This window comes from Schistocerca cancellata, chromosome 12 (assembly GCF_023864275.1).
Source record: "Schistocerca cancellata isolate TAMUIC-IGC-003103 chromosome 12, iqSchCanc2.1, whole genome shotgun sequence".
Classification (NCBI taxonomy): Eukaryota; Metazoa; Arthropoda; class Insecta; order Orthoptera; family Acrididae; genus Schistocerca; species Schistocerca cancellata.
Window position 1 is genome coordinate 31916844 of NC_064637.1, and position 22283 is coordinate 31939126.

The 22283-nt window shown below is 39.7% G+C and overlaps 1 protein-coding gene across 2 annotated transcripts in view; it reads right to left on the minus strand.

Annotated features, from left to right (window-relative positions):
* Positions 1-13408: 13408 nt before the first annotated feature.
* The window catches only part of LOC126109896 (ras-related protein Rab-11A), a 52489-nt gene continuing 43614 nt past the window's right edge, over positions 13409-22283 (minus strand). For both annotated transcript variants that reach the window (XM_049914987.1, XM_049914985.1), the window contains one exon: positions 13409-14790. In XM_049914987.1, the coding sequence (XP_049770944.1) occupies positions 14645-14790 (146 nt within the window). In that variant the 3' untranslated portion in view covers positions 13409-14644. The remainder of the gene's footprint in view (positions 14791-22283) is intronic.

Consider the following 22283-nt stretch of genomic DNA (forward strand, 5'->3'; position numbering starts at 1 on the left):
TCACTTATTAATTTATGTGGTATATATATCTCTCAATTGCCATCGATACTATCTCTTTGAAATTGTTTCCACAGCTTTTTTATGCTTACATGATCGGATCAGAAGTGGAGACAGTCTCTTAAAAAGGCGTTAAGAGCACTTTTATCAGCTGTTTTAAACAGATGTACTTTGCGTTTGTTTTTGATGGTTGTGTGTGTTACAGTATTCAGCCTAGCAGCAACTGCCTTGTGTTGACTAATCGCTGTATCCATCATGATACTCCCTATTTGTCCAGAATTGTTTGTTGCTAAGAGATCAAGTATGCTTTTGCAACCATTTACGTTTCGAGTGGGCTCATGAACTAATTGTTCAAAATAATTTCCTGAGAAAGCATTCAGTACAATTTCAGATGATGTTTTATGCCTGCTGCCGGCTTTAAACGAATAATTTTTCCAGCATATCAAGGGTAGATTGAAATCACCACCGACTATAATTGTATGAGTGGCGTACCTATTTGAAATGAGACTCAAGATTTCTTTGATCTGTTCAGCAACTATATCTTCTGAGTCGCGGTGTCAGTAAAATGAGCCCATTAATAGTTTAGTCCGATTGTCAAACATAACCTCTACCCACACTATTTTACAGGAACTATCTATTTCAATTTCACTACATGGTAAACTACTTCTGACATTGTATCTCTGCATCAGATTCTTGAGAATTTTAATAAATTTCTCACAACTCTTAGACAAATTTCCATCCTGAAGTACTATACTTCCTGTCCCTACAAGAACGTTCCATCTTTGCAGCCAAGTGTTAGTTATTTTATTCTCAATTCACGTATTCACTGTGTTTAAATCGTAAGCTGTTAGTTACTCAGTTAGAACAACATAAACACTCTGAGCACAATGGGAAGCAATCAATACAAGTAAGGCAGGCAAGTGGAGCAGAAAATGGTAGGTGAACACAATGAAATGATCACATGCCATTATTGGCTGGTGAACACAGTGAGTCACGAAGTCATACATGCTACAAGACCATGCAGATTGTTGTTGCAGCATCTTAAATTTATTTTTAGTGCTTTTCATAACAATAACAACTTCAGTGTTTCAGGTTCCAGAGGCCCATTACTGGAAGCCAGTTGTTACAGGCTGAAAAATTTAATGAACCTTATATTTTGATCCTAATGCACCGCTAGGTGAACTCAATCAATTACACACAAAGTACTGCCTCCTTTCTTAAATTCTTTTCACAAAACATTATTACACTTACCTTACCTGTATGCTTTTTGAAGTTTTTTTCCTATGAAAATTCTTCCACAGAACAAATAACTTCATTGTACAAAGTCATACCTAGAGTGCAGAACTCTGATGTTGCAGCTGCTAACAGGCTCAACCCAGTTGGAGTCACAATGAAATTCAGTAAACTTCCAGGGACTGTGGTTTGTCATCACGTCAAGTTTCAAGGTGGATGAAACTGGTGAAGGGCCGGGAAAAATGAACAATGAATCCAGCTCTATCTGGCCCTTGACCAGTGAGAGTTATGAGAACGTGTCATATTCATGCTAACACTGTTCGACAAATGAGTGTGCTGACAACAGCAGAGACTCAATATTCCAAAAACCACTGTGCCAATCATTAGCAACAAATTGGGGACCAGCTCAGTTTATACCTTCTGCATAGTTAAACTGTTAACCACAACAGCAACACGGTAATCAACTGAATTTTTAAAATGTGTGCAAAATGAACCTAATTTTGAACAATGTTATTACTAATGACAAAATGTCAGTGTGAGTATATGATCCTCACACAATGTGACAGTTCTGAAAGGCACACTTCCGAGTACTCATGAAAGTGCAAATTAGCGAGTATACTGTGCCATGTTGGCAATGAAGCCGCCTATTTTATATCTTCCTCCTCCTGTAAGGATGAAGCTCGTGGTCAGCGCTGCCCGATGTCATGTGATACTGCGTGTGCTAGAGGGCGCAATGTGAGGTGGAGCGAGGTGTGGCAGCCGGAATGGAGATGGACAATAGCGAATTTGGCCAGACTGTGGCTTGTGCTCATACTGCTGGTCTCTGGATTCATGTGTCCAATCTGTCTATATATCCTGGTGGTTTGTCAAAACAGCTCCAACAACCGTGTGCAACAGATGTACTCTGAGGCATGCATTAGCCCTGGCTGAATATCGTTTATCTTGTGGAGCACTTCATTGCTCTTCAGATTTGAGTAGTGTATGCATGTCAAAGCAGGAAAGTAAGACATCTCTGAAGTTGTGTAACTTCCAATAGACACAACCGGTGCAGACATGTTGTGATTGTGAGAGGCACTTGGCCTCTCGCCACCATGCAAAGTGCAAGGGAAGATTTGTTTTGTCTTTTAAATCTTAGGGTGCTGTTTTAGTGTATGCCTTTTTCTGCATGGTCTAATTTATAAAGTATTCAAGGTGACAATGTATTTGACAGAATCATTTTGATGCACACGTCTTTCTAATGCACTGATGTTAATCATTAGTTTTCCACTTTGAGTAATTATTAGTTTTCCACTTCGAGAACTGTTACTTTTCTAAAGTTTCATTAAATCGATTTCTCATGCTTATGAAATTAATCCTGTTAGACGAGGGCGTAATTCTGGGGCCTGTTGGCTAGTTTCTTGTTAATGTCAGTTAATGAATAATTTTCTGCTGCAAGTGTGTCTTCTTCAATTATTTGTGCATTACTGAGAAAACTTATGATAGATACATTGACGAACTGTTTGGATCTGCTATATTATTGATTAGTTTATGTTTTATAACGGCTCAGGTATTCACTCTAATGTACACTATATGATCAGAAGTATCCGGACATGCCCAAAACATGTTTTTCATATTAGATGTATTGTGCTGCCACCTACTGCCAGGTACGCGATATCAGAAACCTCAGTAGTCACATTATACATTGTGAGAGAGCAGAATGGGGTGCTCCACGGAACTCACAGACTTTGAACGACATAAGGTGATTGGGTGTCACTCATGTCATACGTCTGTAAGCGAGATTTCCACACTCCTAAACACCCGTAGGTCCACCGTTTCTGATGTGATAGTGAATTGGAAATGAGAAGGGACACATACAGCACAAAAGCGTACAGACGACCTCATCTGTTGACTGACACAGACTGCCGACCGTTGAAGAGGGTCGTAATGTGTAATAGGCAGACATCTATCCAGACCATCACACAGGAATTCCAAACTGCGTAAGGATCCAGCAAGTACTATGACAGTTAGGCGGGAGGCAAGAAAACTTGGATTTCACGGTCGAGCTGCTGCTCATAATCCACACATCATGCCGATATATGCCAATCATCATCTCGCTTGGTGTAAGGAGCATAAACGTTGGACAATTTAACAGTGGGAAAACGTTGTGTGGACTGACAAATCACAATACACAATGTGGCGATCCGATGGCATAGTGTGGGTATGGCGAATGCGTGGTGAACGCCATCTGCCAGCATGGGTAGTGCCAACAGTAAAATTTGGAGGCGGCAGTGTTATGGTGTGGCCGTGTTTTTCATGGAGGGGGCTTGCACCCCTTGTTGTTTTGCGTGGCACTATCACAGCACTGGCCTTCATTGATGTTTTAATCACCTTCTTGCTTCCCACTGTTGAAGAGCAATTCGAGGATGGCTATTGAATCTTTCAACACAATCGAGCCCCTGTTCATAATGCCCTGTGGCAGAGTGGTTACATGACAATAACATCCCTGTAATGGACTGGCCTGCACAGAGTCCTGACCTGAATCCTATAGAACATCTTTCGGATGTTTTGGAATGCTGACTTCATGCCAGGCCTCACCAACCAACATCGATACCTCTCCTTAGTGCAGCACTCCGTGAAGAATGGGCTGCCATTCCCCAAGAAACCTTTTAGCACCTGACTGAACGTATGTCTGCGAAAGTGGAAGCTGTCATCAAGGCTAAGGGTAGGGCAACAGCATACTGAATTCCAGCATTATCGATGGAGGACACCACGAACTTTTAAGTCATTTTCAGCCACTTGTCCAGATACTTTCGATCACACAGTGTATCGGTCTGTTCAGAGTCTGATCTGTATTTAGAATGTGTGCTATTTTAATGTTGTTTTGTTAAGATTGTCTGAACTTTGTATATCTGAATAAATGTGTTTCAAAACTGTATCCCAACTCATGGTCAATCGGTCGCTCTGCACCTTTACATCCACCTTCCCATTACAATATAGAGAAACCCATGTTAATTGTCTGTTTCTACAGGATATGATTCACAAAAAGGTTGTATTCTGAGGGAAAATTCCTGACTAGTGCTCAAAGGGAAATCAACAAGTGTCAGCACTCAAACCATACAACAGAACATTATCGATATGGGCTTTTGTAGCCGAAGGCCCACTCGTGTTCCCTTGATGACTGCACGACACAAAGCTTTACACCTCACCTGGACCCATTGACACTGACATTGGACTGTTGATGACTGGAAACATGTTGCCTGGTCAGAAGAGTCTCGTTTCAAATTGTATTGGGCAGATGGACATGTACAGGTATGGAGACAACCTCATGAGTCCATGGACCCTGCATTTCAGCAGGGGACTGTTCAAGCTGGCGGAGGCTTGTAATGGTGTGAGGCGTGTGCAGTTGGAGTGATATGGGACCCCCGATACATCTAGATACGACTCTGACAGGTGACACGTAGGTAAGCATTGTAAGCATTATGTCTGATCACATGCATCCATTCAGTCCATTGCGTGTTCCGATGGACTTGGGCAATCCCAGCAGAAAACCCTACATGTCCAGAATTGCTACATTGTGGCTCCAGCATGCAGAAGTGCTGCAACAAAATGTGGTATACACTCGACTAGCGCCTGAAATAGCGCTGGAGGGAACTGATACCATGAATCCTGCACAGCTGTCCACAAATCCATAAGAGTACGAGGAGGTGTGGATCTCTTCTGAACAGCACATGGTAAGGCATCCCTGATATGCTCAATAATGTTCATTTCTGGGGAGTTTGGTGGCCAGCAGAAGTGTTTAAATTAGAAGAATGTTCCTGGAGCCACAATGTAGCAATTCTGGACATGTAGGGTTTTCTGCTGGGATTGCCCAAGTCCATCGGAACACGCAATGGACTGAATGGATGCATGTGATCAGACATAATGCTTACAATGCTTACCTACGTGTCACCTGTCAGAGTCGTATCTAGATGTATCGGGGGTCCCATATCACTCCAACTGCACACGCCTCACACCATTACAAGCCTCCGCCAGCTTGAACAGTCCCCTGCTGAAATGCAGGGTCCATGGACTCATGAGGTTGTCTCCATACCTGTACATGTCCATCTGCCCAATACAATTTGAAACGAGACTCTTCTGACCAGGCAACATGTTTCCAGTCATCAACAGTCCAATGTCAGTGTCAATGGGTCCAGGTGAGGTGTAAAGCTTTGTGTCGTGCAGTCATCAAGGGAACACGAGTGGGCCTTCGGCTACAAAAGCCCATATCGATAATGTTCTGTTGTATGGTTTGAGTGCTGACACTTGTTGATGGCCCAGCATTCAAATCTGCAGCAATTTGCGGAAGGGTTGCGCTTCTGTCACATTGAATGATTCTCTGCAGTTGTCGCCGGTCCGATTCTTGCAGGATCTTTTTTCTGGCTGCAGCGATCTCGGAGATTTGATGTTTTACCGGATTCCCGATATTCATGATACACTTGTGAAATGGTCATACAGGAAAATACCCACTTCATCACTACCTCAGAGACACTGTGTCCCATCGCTCATGCACAAACTATAACACCAGGTTCAAACTCACCTGATCTTGATAACCTGCCAGCAGTAACCGATCTAATAACTACGCCAGACAGTTGTTGTCTTATGTAGGCATTGCTGACTACAGCGCCGTATTTTGCCTGTTTACACATCTCTGTATTTAAATATGCATGTCTATATCTGTTTCTTTGTCACTTCAGTGTATAAGAATCGTGGCAAGTCTGGATCACAAACACAAAATAGTTTGTTTGTCACAATGAACACTGGGCTACTGCCAAAAATGCTGTGTCACTCATGTACAATTTGTTTACTACATGCTAAACTCCTGAAGCATACCTGACACTCAAGTGAAGACTACTTGAGCTTCCTAATAACAATAAGGATTCAACTCGTTCAGTTCACAAGAGAGTACAGCTTTACAGCTACTGGAAACTTGAGTTACATTAGGTTTGTATACACAAACCTCTGCACTGAGATGATGATACACATAACAGCATTGTATTTAAAAGGGCAACACTGTGAGCACAAAAGAAATACTGGTTGCCAGAGCTATTACTAACACGGAAATGACCCACTGTAGTGTAGTGCCCCCAGAATTTTACGAAAGTCTGGAGACACTTGTGTTCCAGCCATTTCGAATCAGCGTTATTTTAAAGCAGGGCGTAAGAATGAGCATGGGATACTGCACCCATTTATTGTTTGTGCAGGCGAAACTGGAAGGGAGGTAATTCGTCGGCGCTGGCAAGTGTTCAGCGCGACCTGCCAAGAATAAGGAAATACGGCCCAGAAGCTCCATGTAATGTAGCATTGTATAGTTAAAAAACAAATGAAGAAACTCGAATTAGTGACTGTATATTAGACGTTGAACTGCAGTTAAGACCACGTGGACTGGACGTGGATAGTCAGCCACGATAAAAGCTTATGTATTAATTGTGTTCAAAAATGTGTAATTAACTGATTCTGGGTCCTGGTAATGTGTGGGCTTATGTCATAAAGTTTAGTTTTTTTCTTTTTTTTGTACAAAGTGGAAATAAATATGTTCCGGTGCACTGAATGATATTCCAAGAGTACCGTATTTTTTAAATAAGAAGAGAGAGGGCGAGAGAGTGAAAATTTCCCCTTCTTAGCAGTGAAATTTTCGGAGAAGCGTCCGGTGCTAGCAGAAGACATTGGCGCTGCAAGAAAGCAGAACCCGCATTCTTCAACAACTAAGTCCACGAAAACGCTTAAGCTGTATAGAGAGAGCTTAACATTACACAATGCCACCGCACCACGTCGATTGTGAACGACAGGGAATCTTTAACAGAACAGGCAACAGGGAAGGAAACATACACTGGTGTGTAAGCCTTATGAATGAAATTAGCTTTGACATGATGTGTCACTGCCAAGTAACATAGTTTAGTGAAACATGGACCATACGTAGAAAGAACTGTTACAGTATAGGAAAGAAGGAACTGAAAGAAAAAGGCAATGAGACAAACAGAAATGACACTTTTATTCAAAGACAATAATTACATTGGAGTCTGTGACTCACGATAGTTTCCTGGAAATTAATAACGGCAGAATATGGTTCTTAATAGTGTGTGATCACTAATTATGGCAATGTAGGCTCTGCAATGTGCTCCCATGCTGGCCACATGGTTGGTAAGAAATTCCTGTGGAAGGGCATTCCATTTCTCCACCAGCAGGGTTGACAATTGCTGGGTGGTCATTGGTGTATGTGGACATGCTGGAATACAGCTAACACAACCCACATTTATTCAATGGGATTCAAGTCAGGAGAACAGGCAGGCCAGTCCATTCAACAAATATCCCTTCACTGTAATATGTCCCCCTAGTGCTTCTCACTCATACTTCATGGAACTTATGTGAGGAGAACAGGCAGGCCAGTCCAATAGCCAAATATCTTCCTGTTCCACGAGCTGCTGCACTTGCACTGTTTGACGTGGTTGTGCACTGTCATCCATAAAAATTAAGTTGGTGTCCAATTCATCCTTAACAAGATGCAAATGGGGAAGGAGTAATAACTCAATAAAATTGACTGGTGAGTGTACCATTTTCAAAGATTTACGATAGTGTTGAGCATAAGCAATGGACTGACAAGGAGTGGCACTGGACACACTTTTGGAGGACAGCAATTTCAGTCAACACAGGCATTCTGGACATACACTCATATGGTGAAAGGTAAGAACACCTAATGCACTGAGGAACATTGTCAAACATGACTGTTTTTGTTGTCCAGATTCTATGGCGTGGGGATGCATATTGTCACATGGGTGTACTGACTTCCAAATCTACAAACATTGCACACTCATCGGACAATACAGGCCAACAACCTTCGTTTGGACTCACACTTTTGGTCACTGGTCACCACAAGCACTGCATCCCAGTGGTCATCCACAGCCAGGAGAGTTGGAGATTCTGCACACTGCAGACTTGGGACAAGATGGTGGCCTGCCATCACAACATACTTCGCACACAGGGGAAATGTGCCCCCCCCCCCCCCCCCCCCCAAACACACACACACAGAGAACTTGTCTGCCCCTTCCCTCCAGGCATCCAGATGCTCCCTTCTCCACATCATCGGAGCCTCCTTCCTCGTTTTTACCACCACGTCTTACACCGAGCACTGTCTTGCCTACATCACTGGATGGTCAAGCAGTGGCTGTACCAACTGGCTCCCAAATCTCCTCCTCACCCCAATCCTCCGAACACCCCCATGTAACACATTCTGGTGTCAATGCCAGCTGAAGCTAGTGCCTCACCTGCAGGTGCCCCCTGCGACAGCTATCACCGCCAACGTCATTTCCAACCCTACCTTCCAGCACCAAACGACAGGGGACTTCTCTCTTCTCCAGGGGAGCCCACTGATGGTGCCCAGAAGAGGTGGTAATCATTTTTCTAGGTGTCATGCGCCGTCCCATGCAATGGGGGAAGTACACCAGAGGCACACGGTCTAAGAGTCGCCCCGCCAAGGGGTTTGTACTGGTAACTTTTTGTTACCATGTTTACCACAGACGCATCATGCTGGCCATGAGAACAAGACTTGTGGCGCCAACTCATTACAACTCGACACACTGACACCTGGTGGCATAGGTCCGGCCACTGTGCAGTGGCAGTATCGCAACGAAATTGGCGTGCGCAGACCACAGACAGCACCAACTCACGAGTCTGACTAGCAACTTACCTATTATAATCCCAGAGAGAGGGCTCTCTTCCTCATTCTGTTATGGTTCCATTTTATGCTCACTTTACTTCGCTCTCAGGAAGCTTGCTAGTTGTTTGTATGCCGCCTAGCTATGTACAGGGACTTTGAATGGTACTTAGATTGCTGTTCTCATTAAAATGGTTTGGTTACTCTACACATACTTATTTGTGTAAACTTCAGTTCCTCCAAAGAATGTAACAATCTCTTTAAAAATTTGAGATTGAACTATACACAGGAACTTAAACACCTAATGCCGTAAAAAATAAACAGAAAGCATATAATGAATACTTACAGAAGAAATATGAAGAAGCTGAAGAACAATACCATAGGAAAAGTAATGAAGCAAATGCAATAGTAAGATCAGTACATAGTACATCTTGAGAAGCATTTATAAGCAGAGTAGAATACTATATCCATGGCAGACAAGAAATACCATAAAAATTAATGAAACACTTTTACAAAGAAAGAGATACCATAAAGCTAAACATCTGACTAGATTACCCATCATAAATAATCAAGATACTACCCAGCAATTCAAAGAAGTAGATAATACAGAACAATTGCAAGGAACAGATTATATAGAACTGATGAAATTGATAAAAGATTTTAAAAAATGGAAAACCGAAAATCACCTGGACTAGACAGGATAAATACCCAATTAATTAAAAACACAGGAATTCTCATAGAATTAAGAATGCTACATTTCTTTAACACGGGCTGGGTAAAATATGAGACACCAGAGGAAAATAAGAAAGATGAAAGTAATAATACATCTAATTACGGAGATATAAGTATTCTGAATATTGCTTACAAAATCTACAGCAAAATATTACATGAAAGGCTATGAAATATCTTGAACTTAAAATAATGGTGGAACAAGTGGGTTTCTGAAAGGGAAGATCACACATAGATGATGTTTTCACACTAAAACAGGCAATCCACAAGCGACGAGAATTTACTGGTAACTCCTCTAGCATTTGTGGATGATAAAAAAGCATTTAAGGAAATAAGGTATGGGCTGTAGTGGGTAAAAGAGAAATCCCTAAACATCTGATCCAAGTCACAAAAAGACTATGTATAAACACTATAATTAGAATTGGCATGAGTACAGACGTACAAACAAATCAAAGCATTAAACAAGGGTGTAGCTTGTCACCTACATTATTCAATGTCCACATACATGAAATGAAGAGAAAATGACACGAGAATAACATCAGGCATAAATATTGGGAGAAATTAACATATTAACACAATGTTAACTGCAGATAATCAATTTATCATACAAGAAAGTGAAAATGGATAAAAAATCTACTCACCAAGCGGCGGCAGAAAATACACATAAAAGAAGGTTATAATAAGACATGCTTTTGGAGCCAGTGGCTGGTCCTTTACGCAAAAGGGTTGACAGAGAAGGAAAAGTTGTAATGGAGAAGGATTGGAGAGGTCTGGAAAAAGGGGTAGATTTCAGGAAAATCACCCAGAACCGCAGGGTCAGGTGCAGCTTACCAGAGGCGGTGAGAAGAAAAGAGTGAATGTTGGGGACTGCATCGGACAAGGTTTGAAAACCTGACAACTTAAAGGTGGAAGATAGGGTAATATGCAAGACAGAGATTACTGCTTAAACATTGTGAACTGGTTAATATGAGTGAAAAGCTATGTGCATTGTACATAACAGAGATGGGAGGGAGGGTGGCGAAAAATAAACAGGCAAGAAAATGAAAGATGTAGAAAACTGAGTGAAGAAAGGAGTAGTTATGTGAAGAAATGCTGGGATGGAAGAAATTAACGTAAAGAAAGGCCAGATGGGTGGTGAGAACCAAGGTCGCATTGTAATGAGAGTTCCCACTTGCGGAGTTCTGAGGAATTTGAGTGGGGGGAAGACTCCAGATGGTGCGTGTGGTGAAATAGGCACAGAGGTCATGACTGTCATCTTGTAGAGCATGCTCTGCAACAGGATACTGTGTGCTACCAGTATACACCCTCTGCCTTTGCCCATTCATCCTAACTGATAATGTGGTGGTAGCTATGCTGGTGTAAAAGGCCGAGCAGTGTTTACATAACAGCTGGTGTATGACATATTGTTTCACAGGTAAGTATATGTTTTGCCAGTTACAGGGCTGGTATATGTGGTGGTTGGAGGGTGCATAGGGCAAGTTTAGCAGCGTGGATTGTCATGTGGGTAGTAGTCATAGGGTAGGGAGATGGGTGCATTAGAACCATAGGGTCTGATAAGAATATTGCAGAGATTTCTTACCTGTCTATTTTTCACTGCCACCTCCCACCTCTGTTATGCACAAAGATTTTCACTTATATTAACTTGTGCACAACGTTTGAGCAGTAATCTCTGTTTTGCATATAACCCTGTCTTCCACATTTAAGCTCTCAGTTTTTCAAATCTCATCCGGTGCAGTTCCCAACAATCAGTCTTTCCTTCTCATCGCCTCTGGTAAGTCTCCCCTGACCTGCGATCTGGGTGACTTTTCCGAAATCTACCCCCTTTCCTAGACCTCTCCAGCCAGCCCTTTTCCTTCACCCCTCTCCCTTCCCCTTCAACCCTTCCATCTAAAGAAGGAGCCACTGGCTCCGAAAACTGCCTAATTAGAACCTCATTTTATGTGTGTTCTACCGCTACTTGGCATTACATAAAAGTGCACACTACAATCCGACTATATCTATAATTAAAACTCAAATCAAACCATTGCCTTTTTAAATATTACCCAGTATGAACAAAAATAGTCCTCAATAATAAAACAGACTGAAAATGTAGCCCAATGAAGTATTTAAGATGTAACACATCATATGATCATGATATGAATATACAGGAAAAACTAATACTTACAAGCATATACGTGGCACAATAAGGAAAACACTTAAGGGTAAAACCAGGAAGGAAAGACAGCTGAAATTTAATAAAGTCATCGCAGTAAACATTTCATAACATGGAGTGGAAAGTTGGGACACTGAGAAAGGATGATTTATGGCAAACAGAAATGGAATTTCTAATACCTGTGAAAGGCTGCACTAGTTAAGACAAAATAAGAAATGGAGTAGTAAGGGAAGAATTAGGGATACAACCAATAATGCAAAAGGCAATCATCTACAAAGAAAACTGAAGAGAACACGTAATTCATATGTTGTCACAAAGACTTCATAAATTAGCAATGGATTATAAACCGTGGGGCAAAAGAAGTGTGCGAATACTGAGGATGAGATAGTGAGACTGTAACAGGCCCTATGCCTAACCTCGGAGTGGCTGAATAAGAAGAAGAAACTCTTGTTGAATACTCTTTTTTAACGAAACTGGACTAGGATAAGGAACTGTATCAGTGAATCTCTGGAGTCTAGTGACCAGAAGCAGGAGACTGTTATGTGAAATGAAGTGAAGGGAAGTACAGTGTGTACTTCAAGGGCACCGAGGCCACTACAGTAACTGGAGGACCACACACAACTCTGCGCTTACTCAGTTCCTCATTCCCATTTTCAAAGTAATGAAGCAAACTGAAAATTAATAAGATCAGTAAATTTAAAATAATTATGTGAATTTTAATTTTATTTTGTATTTAATATTCCTTTTTTTTCAAATATTCAAAGTAAGAAATGAACTGTCAAGAGGACAAAGTTTATACGTTAGCTTAAATCACACCAAGCAAAATAAGACCGAAAATGCAGAATGGTGCAAGATGGAACATAACAAAGAACACAGGTGGTACAGAACAACCACCTAAAAGTCTAGAGAAAACTTCCTGAGCAGTAAAGATCTTTTAGATACCATATGCAGTGCATCTAGACTCTAGTTATTGTGAGCTAGACTTCACAACCTACGTCATGCTGTCTGCCCAAAACAAGCCCTAGCACCTGGCAACAATATGGAATAGAAAATTGGGAAATCCTTTACATTAAGGAGCATAGTGGGAAAAACAAAACCATTTGTGGCAAGATGGAATCAATGCCTACATTTTCAGGCATATTTGTTCCCTTATTTTTTCCCCATGTATTTCATCATGTACCAGCATACACAGTCAAGGCAGTAACAAATACTCTTACCTTCAAGAGTGGTCACATATTTGATATTTACTTTCAGTATGTAGTAACAAACTGACCCATGATCTTTGGCAAAAAATGCTTTCTAGTTTAAAAAGATTAGGCAAAGTTTAAAACATTTGTTTTTAACTTGAAGTACTTAATCTGTTCCACAATTATAGTTGGTATATGCAGTTCAAATTGTATCTTGTGCAATGTGATTTAAACATGCAGAAACTATTTGTCACTGCCTGCAATTGCTATTACAAAGTCAATCATGCAAAAATAAGAACAGCATTAGTTGCCATACCCAGCTGAAAACAGTAAGATATTTTTATGTTTCAGGTACATATTATCTGATGATTATCCCACCCACAATGAGGGTCTGTGTAAGGAAACATACTTGACAGAGAAATAATTACCATTCAAACCACCAGATATGAAACACTACTGAATAAGTAAATTTATTATGGCCATACTTTCAAATTTACAACGTAAGGACACCTTCATAATATATCAGCAGTAACACTTCAGGAAAAAGTATATATATATTTTTTCATATATAATGTATAGTAATAATAATAATTATAATAATAAAGAACGAGCACAGCACAGGTGTTTGAAAAAGCAGCTCACGTCGAGTAAAGCAACCAGTGCCACAGGGGTGATCGGTCACCCACGGGCGAGACAGACAAGTCAAGACAGCGGTGCAAGGTGCATTTGCAGCAGAAAGTACATGGCACCAGGCAAAACAAAATTCTCATCTAGGGGGAATGGCTCCTTCACTGGGTCACATCACGGTCTGGCACTTACAGGGTGCCACCCAAAGCTTAAAAAATAGCAAATTAATGTCTCTCTCTTTCCCCCTTCAAAATGTCATTTCTCAATATACAGTTCACCAATCCCCCCCAAGTCTATTAGCAACCACAATAACTTTTTAAAAAATGGAATTCACATCATCTCAATTTACAATCATCAAACAACTTACGTGCCTTAGTATTATTTAGACTATTACCTCTTACAACCATTTATTTAATGTTGAAAGCTCTCAACTTTTGAAGTCCGACCTGTTCTCAGTTTCCTTGACCCACGTTTAAAGTACAGTGTTCAGCAATTCATTCTGCCGAAGTATTTTTTGCGGCTCTACTATTATTTTAATATCACACGAGAACAGAGGAAAAAAAGAGTGAATGACATGTAAAACTAAAAATGTCAGTTTGTCTGTTACTCTTTCCAATCTAAACTATAACAAGTACGAGTAAATAATACAACTAACATAACTTTGTTCACATTACTCACATTTTTTAAAAGTAAAAGAAAGGGAAAATCAGTAGTTCCTGCAGAAATAGAAATTCAACAATACAGTAAATCTAAAATGAAAACCAGAAAGACCTCTAAATTACTCGGGTGCATCGATAAATAAGTTACGAGACCACCTAGCCGGACATCGGGCACACGAGCGGCTAAAGTGGGATTACGCTACGCAATTAGGAATGTCACCCTGACGAAGACTGGTGTTTTCTGCCCCAGCACTGTAGATCCCAAGCCCCCTCTTCCCCCCCAAAAGTCTTCCACGTCTTCCCGCTCTCGTGTTGCGACAGAGAGAGAGGCACACTCGAGGTGGGAACCTGACTCCGACTGCACCTCGGGAGCCGGGCGAGGCGGGAGATACACCTACGGAGTGCAACAGGCACGCTTCGCACCCGCCGCACTACTCTCGTCCGTAGGCTCCACGTGGATCGGCTTCATGTTGCCCGAGGGAGTGTTGTCCTCATCGGGGCTGTCTGGGATCTGTTTCTGGGAAACAATGCGGTAGATTTCTGCAACAAAGTAACACTAAGGTAAGTAGAAATTAACATTTATGTGCAATAACTTAAACACATCAAGTTGCTACCTCGTTTTCATTCACGTTTTTAAGCAAATTCTGGAGACATAGAATATTGCATGAAATATCCAATGCAAATGAGGATTTTCACTCGTATGCAAACTTATTTTTACACTTCTAATGAAGCACTGACATGCTGAGACCATACAAATAAAAATGTTACGTTATTTGGATTGAAGCTGATAGTATACTTTCTTGAAACAGTACTATGTATTTGTTCCAGATGCTAATTTTTATTAATTATCCGTTTCTAAAAGTCCATAGCAGACTGTCCAGAAGAGGTAATTTTTGTTATTGTTAGAACTTTCACTGTTACATTTGTGTCAATGTTAGCTCTCATACATTTGCAGGATTCTTTAAAATTGAATTAACTATGAATATATTCAACAAAATGACCACTATACATATCTCAGAACTCAACAGCAATGACTGTCAGTAGAGCACTACATGTCAATTTACTCGGACAGTTTCATTCATGTCAGTTTACGAAGAACCCTTATTTCATAACCTATTACCTTTTTTTCCAGATACGTTTCTCATTGTGACAGCCGATCAGCAAACAATTTCACTCCACTCACCCCCCCCCCCTCTCTCTCTCTCTCTCTCTCTCTCTCTCTCTCTCTCTCCCTCTCCCTCCCTCCCTCCCTCTCAAGTATAGTGTAAGAACTGGATACGAACAAAACAAAAAACTTTATAATAAATTCAATTATCTGAAAATCCAAAATTTATTGAACTACGTAAGTTAAAATTGCATACAATATTAATACTTTTTTTGGACACCTCTTCCTACCTTCCATAACACTGGTGAACTAACCAAAGGACATTTATGCTACTAGTCACGTCGATTGAAAGAAGTCTATCACAGCAACAAAAAATGTTAAAATAATTTGATATTGAAGATACATTAAAGATTGAGACAGCAAGGGGAATCACCAAGGAACAGTGGGAATTACAAGTCAAACCAGTAGTGATCACAGATACTAAAAAGAAGATATGGGTGTCAGAGTAATGTAAAGATTACTACACGTTTTGTAGCCAGGTTGATAAAGACAGGGGGTTGTCAGCTGGAATGCATAATGAAGGCATGGAAAAATAACGTTCATAACCATGCATTAGTGAAAGAATAACACAGTTTATATACGTATTAAAACGGGGGTGGGGGTGAGGGGTGTAGTAGGTGTTCACGCACTTCAACAAGGAAATGGCAGCAGTTTATGAAGAACTACAAACACAATACATAAAAACTAAATGATTATTGTTTTTGGAAAAAAACGGTAAACCCCAACTCTTGAAAGAATCAAACTTTTATATATAATACTGCTTCATATGTCTGATCACTTTACACGAGTTAATGTGGTGAACATTTGTCGCTAAGCATGTATGTAAGAAGAGGTATCGAAAGGTTGGAAATCGCGGGTGCCCTCAATATGAAACAATGGATGAATATCAACTGGATAATTTGCGACCCATTTTAGCGTAAGATGCATCTCAATGTTTATGACATAGTATTGTCTTGAGACACACGTCTTACAATGATACAAGTTTGCAGGTACATTCAGTGATGCAGCATGTGTTGTGAATAGAATCAGTAGTAGTGAGGAAGTAATAAATTAGACTCATGCCTGATGCTGAAGTTTTACTGCACAAACAACAAAATGTAGTAAGTGATAACTTTTTTTCCTTTGATCATTTGCGGGGCTATCAGTGAGAAAACGTTTCAGAAGGAATGGAATCTTTATTGGCAGTCCTTGAGTGCTCTCACTCTCAGATACTGGATGGATGAGGGCTATGCATTTGTACGCCATCAGTTATGCTGCCTAATGACAAACAAGCAGATTCTAACTGTAATACTTGTCTTATAGTATTAAACTTCTAACACAAAATTACATCTCTGAATGGGTAGATTTTGACAGCATTTTAAATTTCATAAATAATTACATTAAATATTGAAAAATTGATTTCTTTGTTGCCCCTGCTGCAACACGTACCAGGTTCCAGGACAGTGTTTTAGTAATATAGATGGTGAAGAAATATGTAACATCAACAGATACTATCACACAGACTGGCGCTTACAACTCACTTTAGAACTGCCAATAACTTCTCTGTATACACAAACACTAATTCAATTCACATGGGCAGAAAGAGAAACCAAATTCGTAACACAATATACTGTAGAAAATAAGTAAACTGCAGCATTAGTCAAAGACACCAGATGCAACTATCAGAGCAAATCATTTTCTTTCACAAAATCAAAATTAATATGCCAACAACAATGGGATCTTCTCTTTAAACCAAAACCTAATTCCACAAACAAAACCTTCAAAGTAAACCATGAAAGAGATAAAGCGTTAGATCTTGGTATAACAACTGCAATAGTTATCTGAGAAGTAGTAGGGAACAGCATGTATACAGCATCTCCTCCACATAAAGCATCTGGAAAGCAGATAAAATTATGTATAAAGAACAGGCTAGGAATACTGAATGATGATGCCAAAAACATCACAGATAAGAAAGAAGCTTATCTGAAATATTTAAAAAGTTGTAAGATTGAGGATAAACAGAATCTCAAAGTGCAACAGTATAGAATAATGAAAATAGCGAGCTGAGGAAACATATCAGATAAACTGTGAATGATCTCATGTACATCAAGATAAAGCTAATTAAATAACTGAATTTCACAATAGAAACAAGGAAGGCAAGGTATTCCTTTAATAGTGCAGTATCAATAAAAGCATGTGAAAAATACTATTAAGAAATTTGGAGAGCAACTACAGAAAGGGACATTATGACCACGGAGCATGCTCCTTGTGCGGATTTGAAAGCTAAATGCTAAGTCTTGTAAGTTTGGGAAGAGTTGTCAGTAGAGATTATTAATACAGAACAGAGTAATGATGCAACCTCTCCGTTAAGAAGACAGAAGGCAGGGCTCCATAACTGGAATGAAGACCTTGCTATGCAAACATTTAAAAAAGGAAACAAATGTGTGCGATGATTACTGACATACCAGCTTACTTAACTTGCGGGTACAAATCTACATCAAAATATCAGCAACAGATTAAATGTTGTCTCGGACGATATGTTATTAAATAACCAAGATACTACCCCGATTTTACATTTAGTACAATCTGAAAACCAAGAAATTCAACACACTTTAATCTCGATATGCTAAAGTTTTTGACAGGACATTTAATCACTGAGAAACAACGGAAAAGAAAGGAGTTCTAACTTAGCTACTAAATGCTGTTAAAACATTGAAGTGTCAGTAAATAACCAAAAAGCAACCTACTAAACATAGAACAACGTGGAAGACAATGACATCAATCACTTACATTATTTAACTTTTGTACAGACAATAACGTAACAACAAAAACTATTTGGTTTCAGAGCCTTCAATAGGTTATTGGCAGAGAGCTTTATCTTTGGTAGGTGTTTGTTATATTTCAAAATATAACAAACATCTACCAAAGATAATGCTCTCTGACAATAACCAATTGAAAGGGTGAGAATGATATAGTCCAAAGCCACATTTTTCTCAAAATAGGTTATTGTGTTAGTTCAACTTCTATTCAACAGAGGAAGCTACTCGAAAATATTTTAACTTTCACTCACTGGATGGCAGAGCAATTCACACTTGTTCTTATACAGTGAGGAAGTAGTCTTTTTCATGTGTGACAACTCACAGTAAAATGGCACTTGCAAAGAATAGGTTATTTCCAAGCATAACCAAAAAAGAAAATTCCGAAACAGATATGACCAGTTCTGAAGAAGATTATTCGTCCAGTGTAAGCAGTTATTGTGCCCCTGATGAATATTCATCCGAAAATGACATGGTAAGTACAAATGACTTACTTTTTTAAACATTTAAAACATTGAGGCTTAGGACTGTAGCAGTAAAATAATATTGCGTAATTATAACTATCATATATTCACTAATTAAAATTTGTATGTGTGAATCATGAGCACATTATACTTCTCTCAATTACTGCATTATCGGTAATTTTAATATTGTAAGGCTATTTGTATAATACATTCAGGCCCAAACTCTTTGCCTTTACAAATGTCTGCTTGTCTCTGTGTATATGAGGATGGATATGTGTGTGTGTGTGCGAGTGTATACCTGTCCTTTTTTCCCCCTAAGGTAAGTCTTTCCGCTCCCGGGATTGGAATGACTCCTTACCCTCTCCCTTAAAACCCAAATCCTTTTGTCTTTCCCTCTCCTTCCCTCTTTCCTGACGAGGCAACCATTGGTTGCGAAAGCTAGATTTTGTGTGTTTGTTTGTGTCTCTATCGACCTGCCAGCACTTTTGTTTGGTAAGTCTCATCATCTTTCTTTTTAAATATACATTCAGGTATGTTATACGTGTTAAAGTGGCTTTGGTCTCTCTCATTCTGAACACTTTGTTTGGCTTAGGATGCTGACGAATGTAAAAGGTCTCCCGAATTATCACCTACTAAAAGAACCTGAAGGCAGAAAAAAAGAAGAAATATGTGCAGTTGGAAAAGGGAAAAATGTAAATGACCTAGAAATTCTGGCAGAGTGCATATCTGATAAAACAGGACAAACTATTGGTGCTAAAATTTGAGGTTCTGGATGTACATGTAAAAACAAGTGTTGCAGCAAAATTCATGAATTTGTAGAGCAGATAATCCATTCTTTTTGGGATATGGGCAATTTCAATTGCCAAATTAATTACCTTCTGAGCTACATTAAGATGAAACCAGTGCAAAGTGGATCACTATGATTAACGAAAATCTGAAATAAATTTTTTATATCATGTACCTTTTAGAAATAAAATACTATTTTGATTAATATATACTAGTCCTTTAGGTACCCAGATAAAAGGAAAAGCACAGTTTCGCGGCGAATGGTAACTTTTTGTACCAGGATAAGGTTAATGGCCGTTATATTATGGTACACAGAGAAGCATTTTTAAGTGTGCATGGGCTTCAGAACAATGAAGGATGTCTTAAGAACTTACAAAAACACTTGTGTGATGGCCAATCCACTTCTCCAAAAGAGAGAAGAGATAGTTAAAGATTAATTTACTCTTGCTACCCAGAAAAACCATAATTGTTCTATTCTGCTTATTTATCCAGTGTTTTTCCTTTGAGTATCATATTCAAACATAAATTAACTAAATTTCTCTGTCCTGGGCATTTATCTTTAAAATTACTTTTATTCTTTTCCTTTGTTTCCAGGAAAAATGGGGAATAAATCAAGGAACATTTCACCAGAAGCAGTTCAGACAGTTCACAACTTCACAAATAATATACCTAAGTATGCCACTAATTACAGCTGCTCACAGACCTCTCTCTGCCATGACATGTCTATTTCTTCATTGTATCAGTAACATTATTGAAATATTGTGAAGAACAAATTCACCACAAGTAAAAGTTTCAAAATTGAGATTTTTTAACCTTAATTTTAATATTGGTTTTGAATTGCCTTGTTCAGACATGTCATGTAGGTGCTGAATTTCAAATTGAAATAAAAAATGCACTTGACCAATTTTGAAGATATGATTAGAAGATTAAAAATTGAAAGGGACCTATATCATGCCAAAGCATCTGCTGGGCAACTTAGCTAAGGAAAATCCTGAGGAATATCTTACAATAGCCTCTGATTTAAAACAAATGTTTCAACACCAAGGCTGACATGTGGGCCTGCATTCTATAAGAGGAAGTTGTAGACATAATTTTGGTATTCATTATTGTGGGTCTGAAGAGGAACATGTTTGTGTGAAGTAAAGATGAAGCAAAGCATGGATCTGATGAGACAGGAAGCTGTTCGATATAATTTCTAGAAATAGAAAAATCTCAAGCATACATTCTTCACATTATTAGTGATAACTGCTTTTGTTTCTACAAAAGAAAACAATTTTATTGTTATTGTGATTCTTCAGTTTCTCCAAGCATGTTTGTTGATTGAATAGTCCACAAGTATACTGCTGATTAATAGTGTCCAAAGGGCACAATATTTCAGCAATTAGACATGTTGCCATCATCAGATGTGCTGATAAACTGAGTTCCTGGAGGTATGCAGCTGACTTGCATCCATCCACTACCACCCCCCTCTCCCCCCCCCCCCCCCTCAAGCCATCACCTGCAAAGTCAGTGTCATGTGGATGGCAGCAAAATTCCATTTTTTATTTCTCACTGGCAAACTATCAATCACTGCAGGCCTCATGCAAGACTCATCAATCTGACTAACATGCAGCTGAAAGCCAATGTTATTTCAGTTCTGCAATGGAGACTTAAGTTTGCTCCCAACCCTAAGGTCACACTGGTCATGGATACCATCAGCACAGTTGTCATGCAACTACCAGCTGAAGCAGCTGATGAAGTATGTTGTGAAACCTGTGATTCTCTAACGAGAACCAAGCCCTATGAAAGTCAAACATTACCAGCAGAGAGAGGGCAGTCATCCGGGACCTGAGAGTCCCCTGTGTTAACGATCTTATCTTCTGATAAAGACAACACTACTCTTGTTCTCTCCCACAAAGAATACACAGAAGATGCAGAGCCTGCTAGATGACAACTACAGGAAAATTAACTACGAATCCACTAAGAAGCTGGGGATTAAGACCAGGGTACTCAAAGCACTGATTTACCATAGGGGGTCATCATCAAAATGTTACCACAAGCACCTGTACTGCCAAAATTTTATAGATGCCCTAAGATCCACAAAGACAGGTATGTTCCATCCCACTATGATCATTAGGGCTCCTACATATTTGCTGGCAAAATATCTGACAAATGCTAAGCCCTTATATTGTCAATATGTCCACATCACATCTGCAATTCTATGGATTTTGTGAAACACCTAAACAACCTCATGCTTAAAGGCTTAGATATCCTGGTGAGTTTTGATGTCTCTTCATTGTTCACCACCAGGGTGTCCATACAAGAGTCACAACAACTCAATGGTCAAAAATTTGACAGGAAGACCACTGACCTTACCAAGCATGTCCTGAGCTCCATGTATGTTCTGTTTAATACAGAAAACTGAACAGAGGGAGCCATAATGGGCATCCCACACTCACCTGTAGTTGCAAATTTGCATATGGGGCACTTCGAGGAAGAAGCCCTGATGTCATCCAAATGTAAACCTACCTACTTTTTCCATTACGTAGATGAAATGTTCATCACCTGACCCTATGGAAAGCTTCTTGACTTCCCTCCACATCTGAACTCCATTCATTCCAATATCAAATTCACTACAGAGACCAAAGCAGAAGGAAGACTGCCATCATGGTCAAGAAACGAAACGATTGCATCCTGGGCCCTGGTGAGTATCAGAAGAAAACACAAAAGGACCTGTAATCACGCGAAGTCAGCTGCCACAACCATATGCAGAGGAATGGAATATTCAAAACACTAGTGCACACAAAACACACCATCTCACATGCAATGTCTGCCCTGAAACTG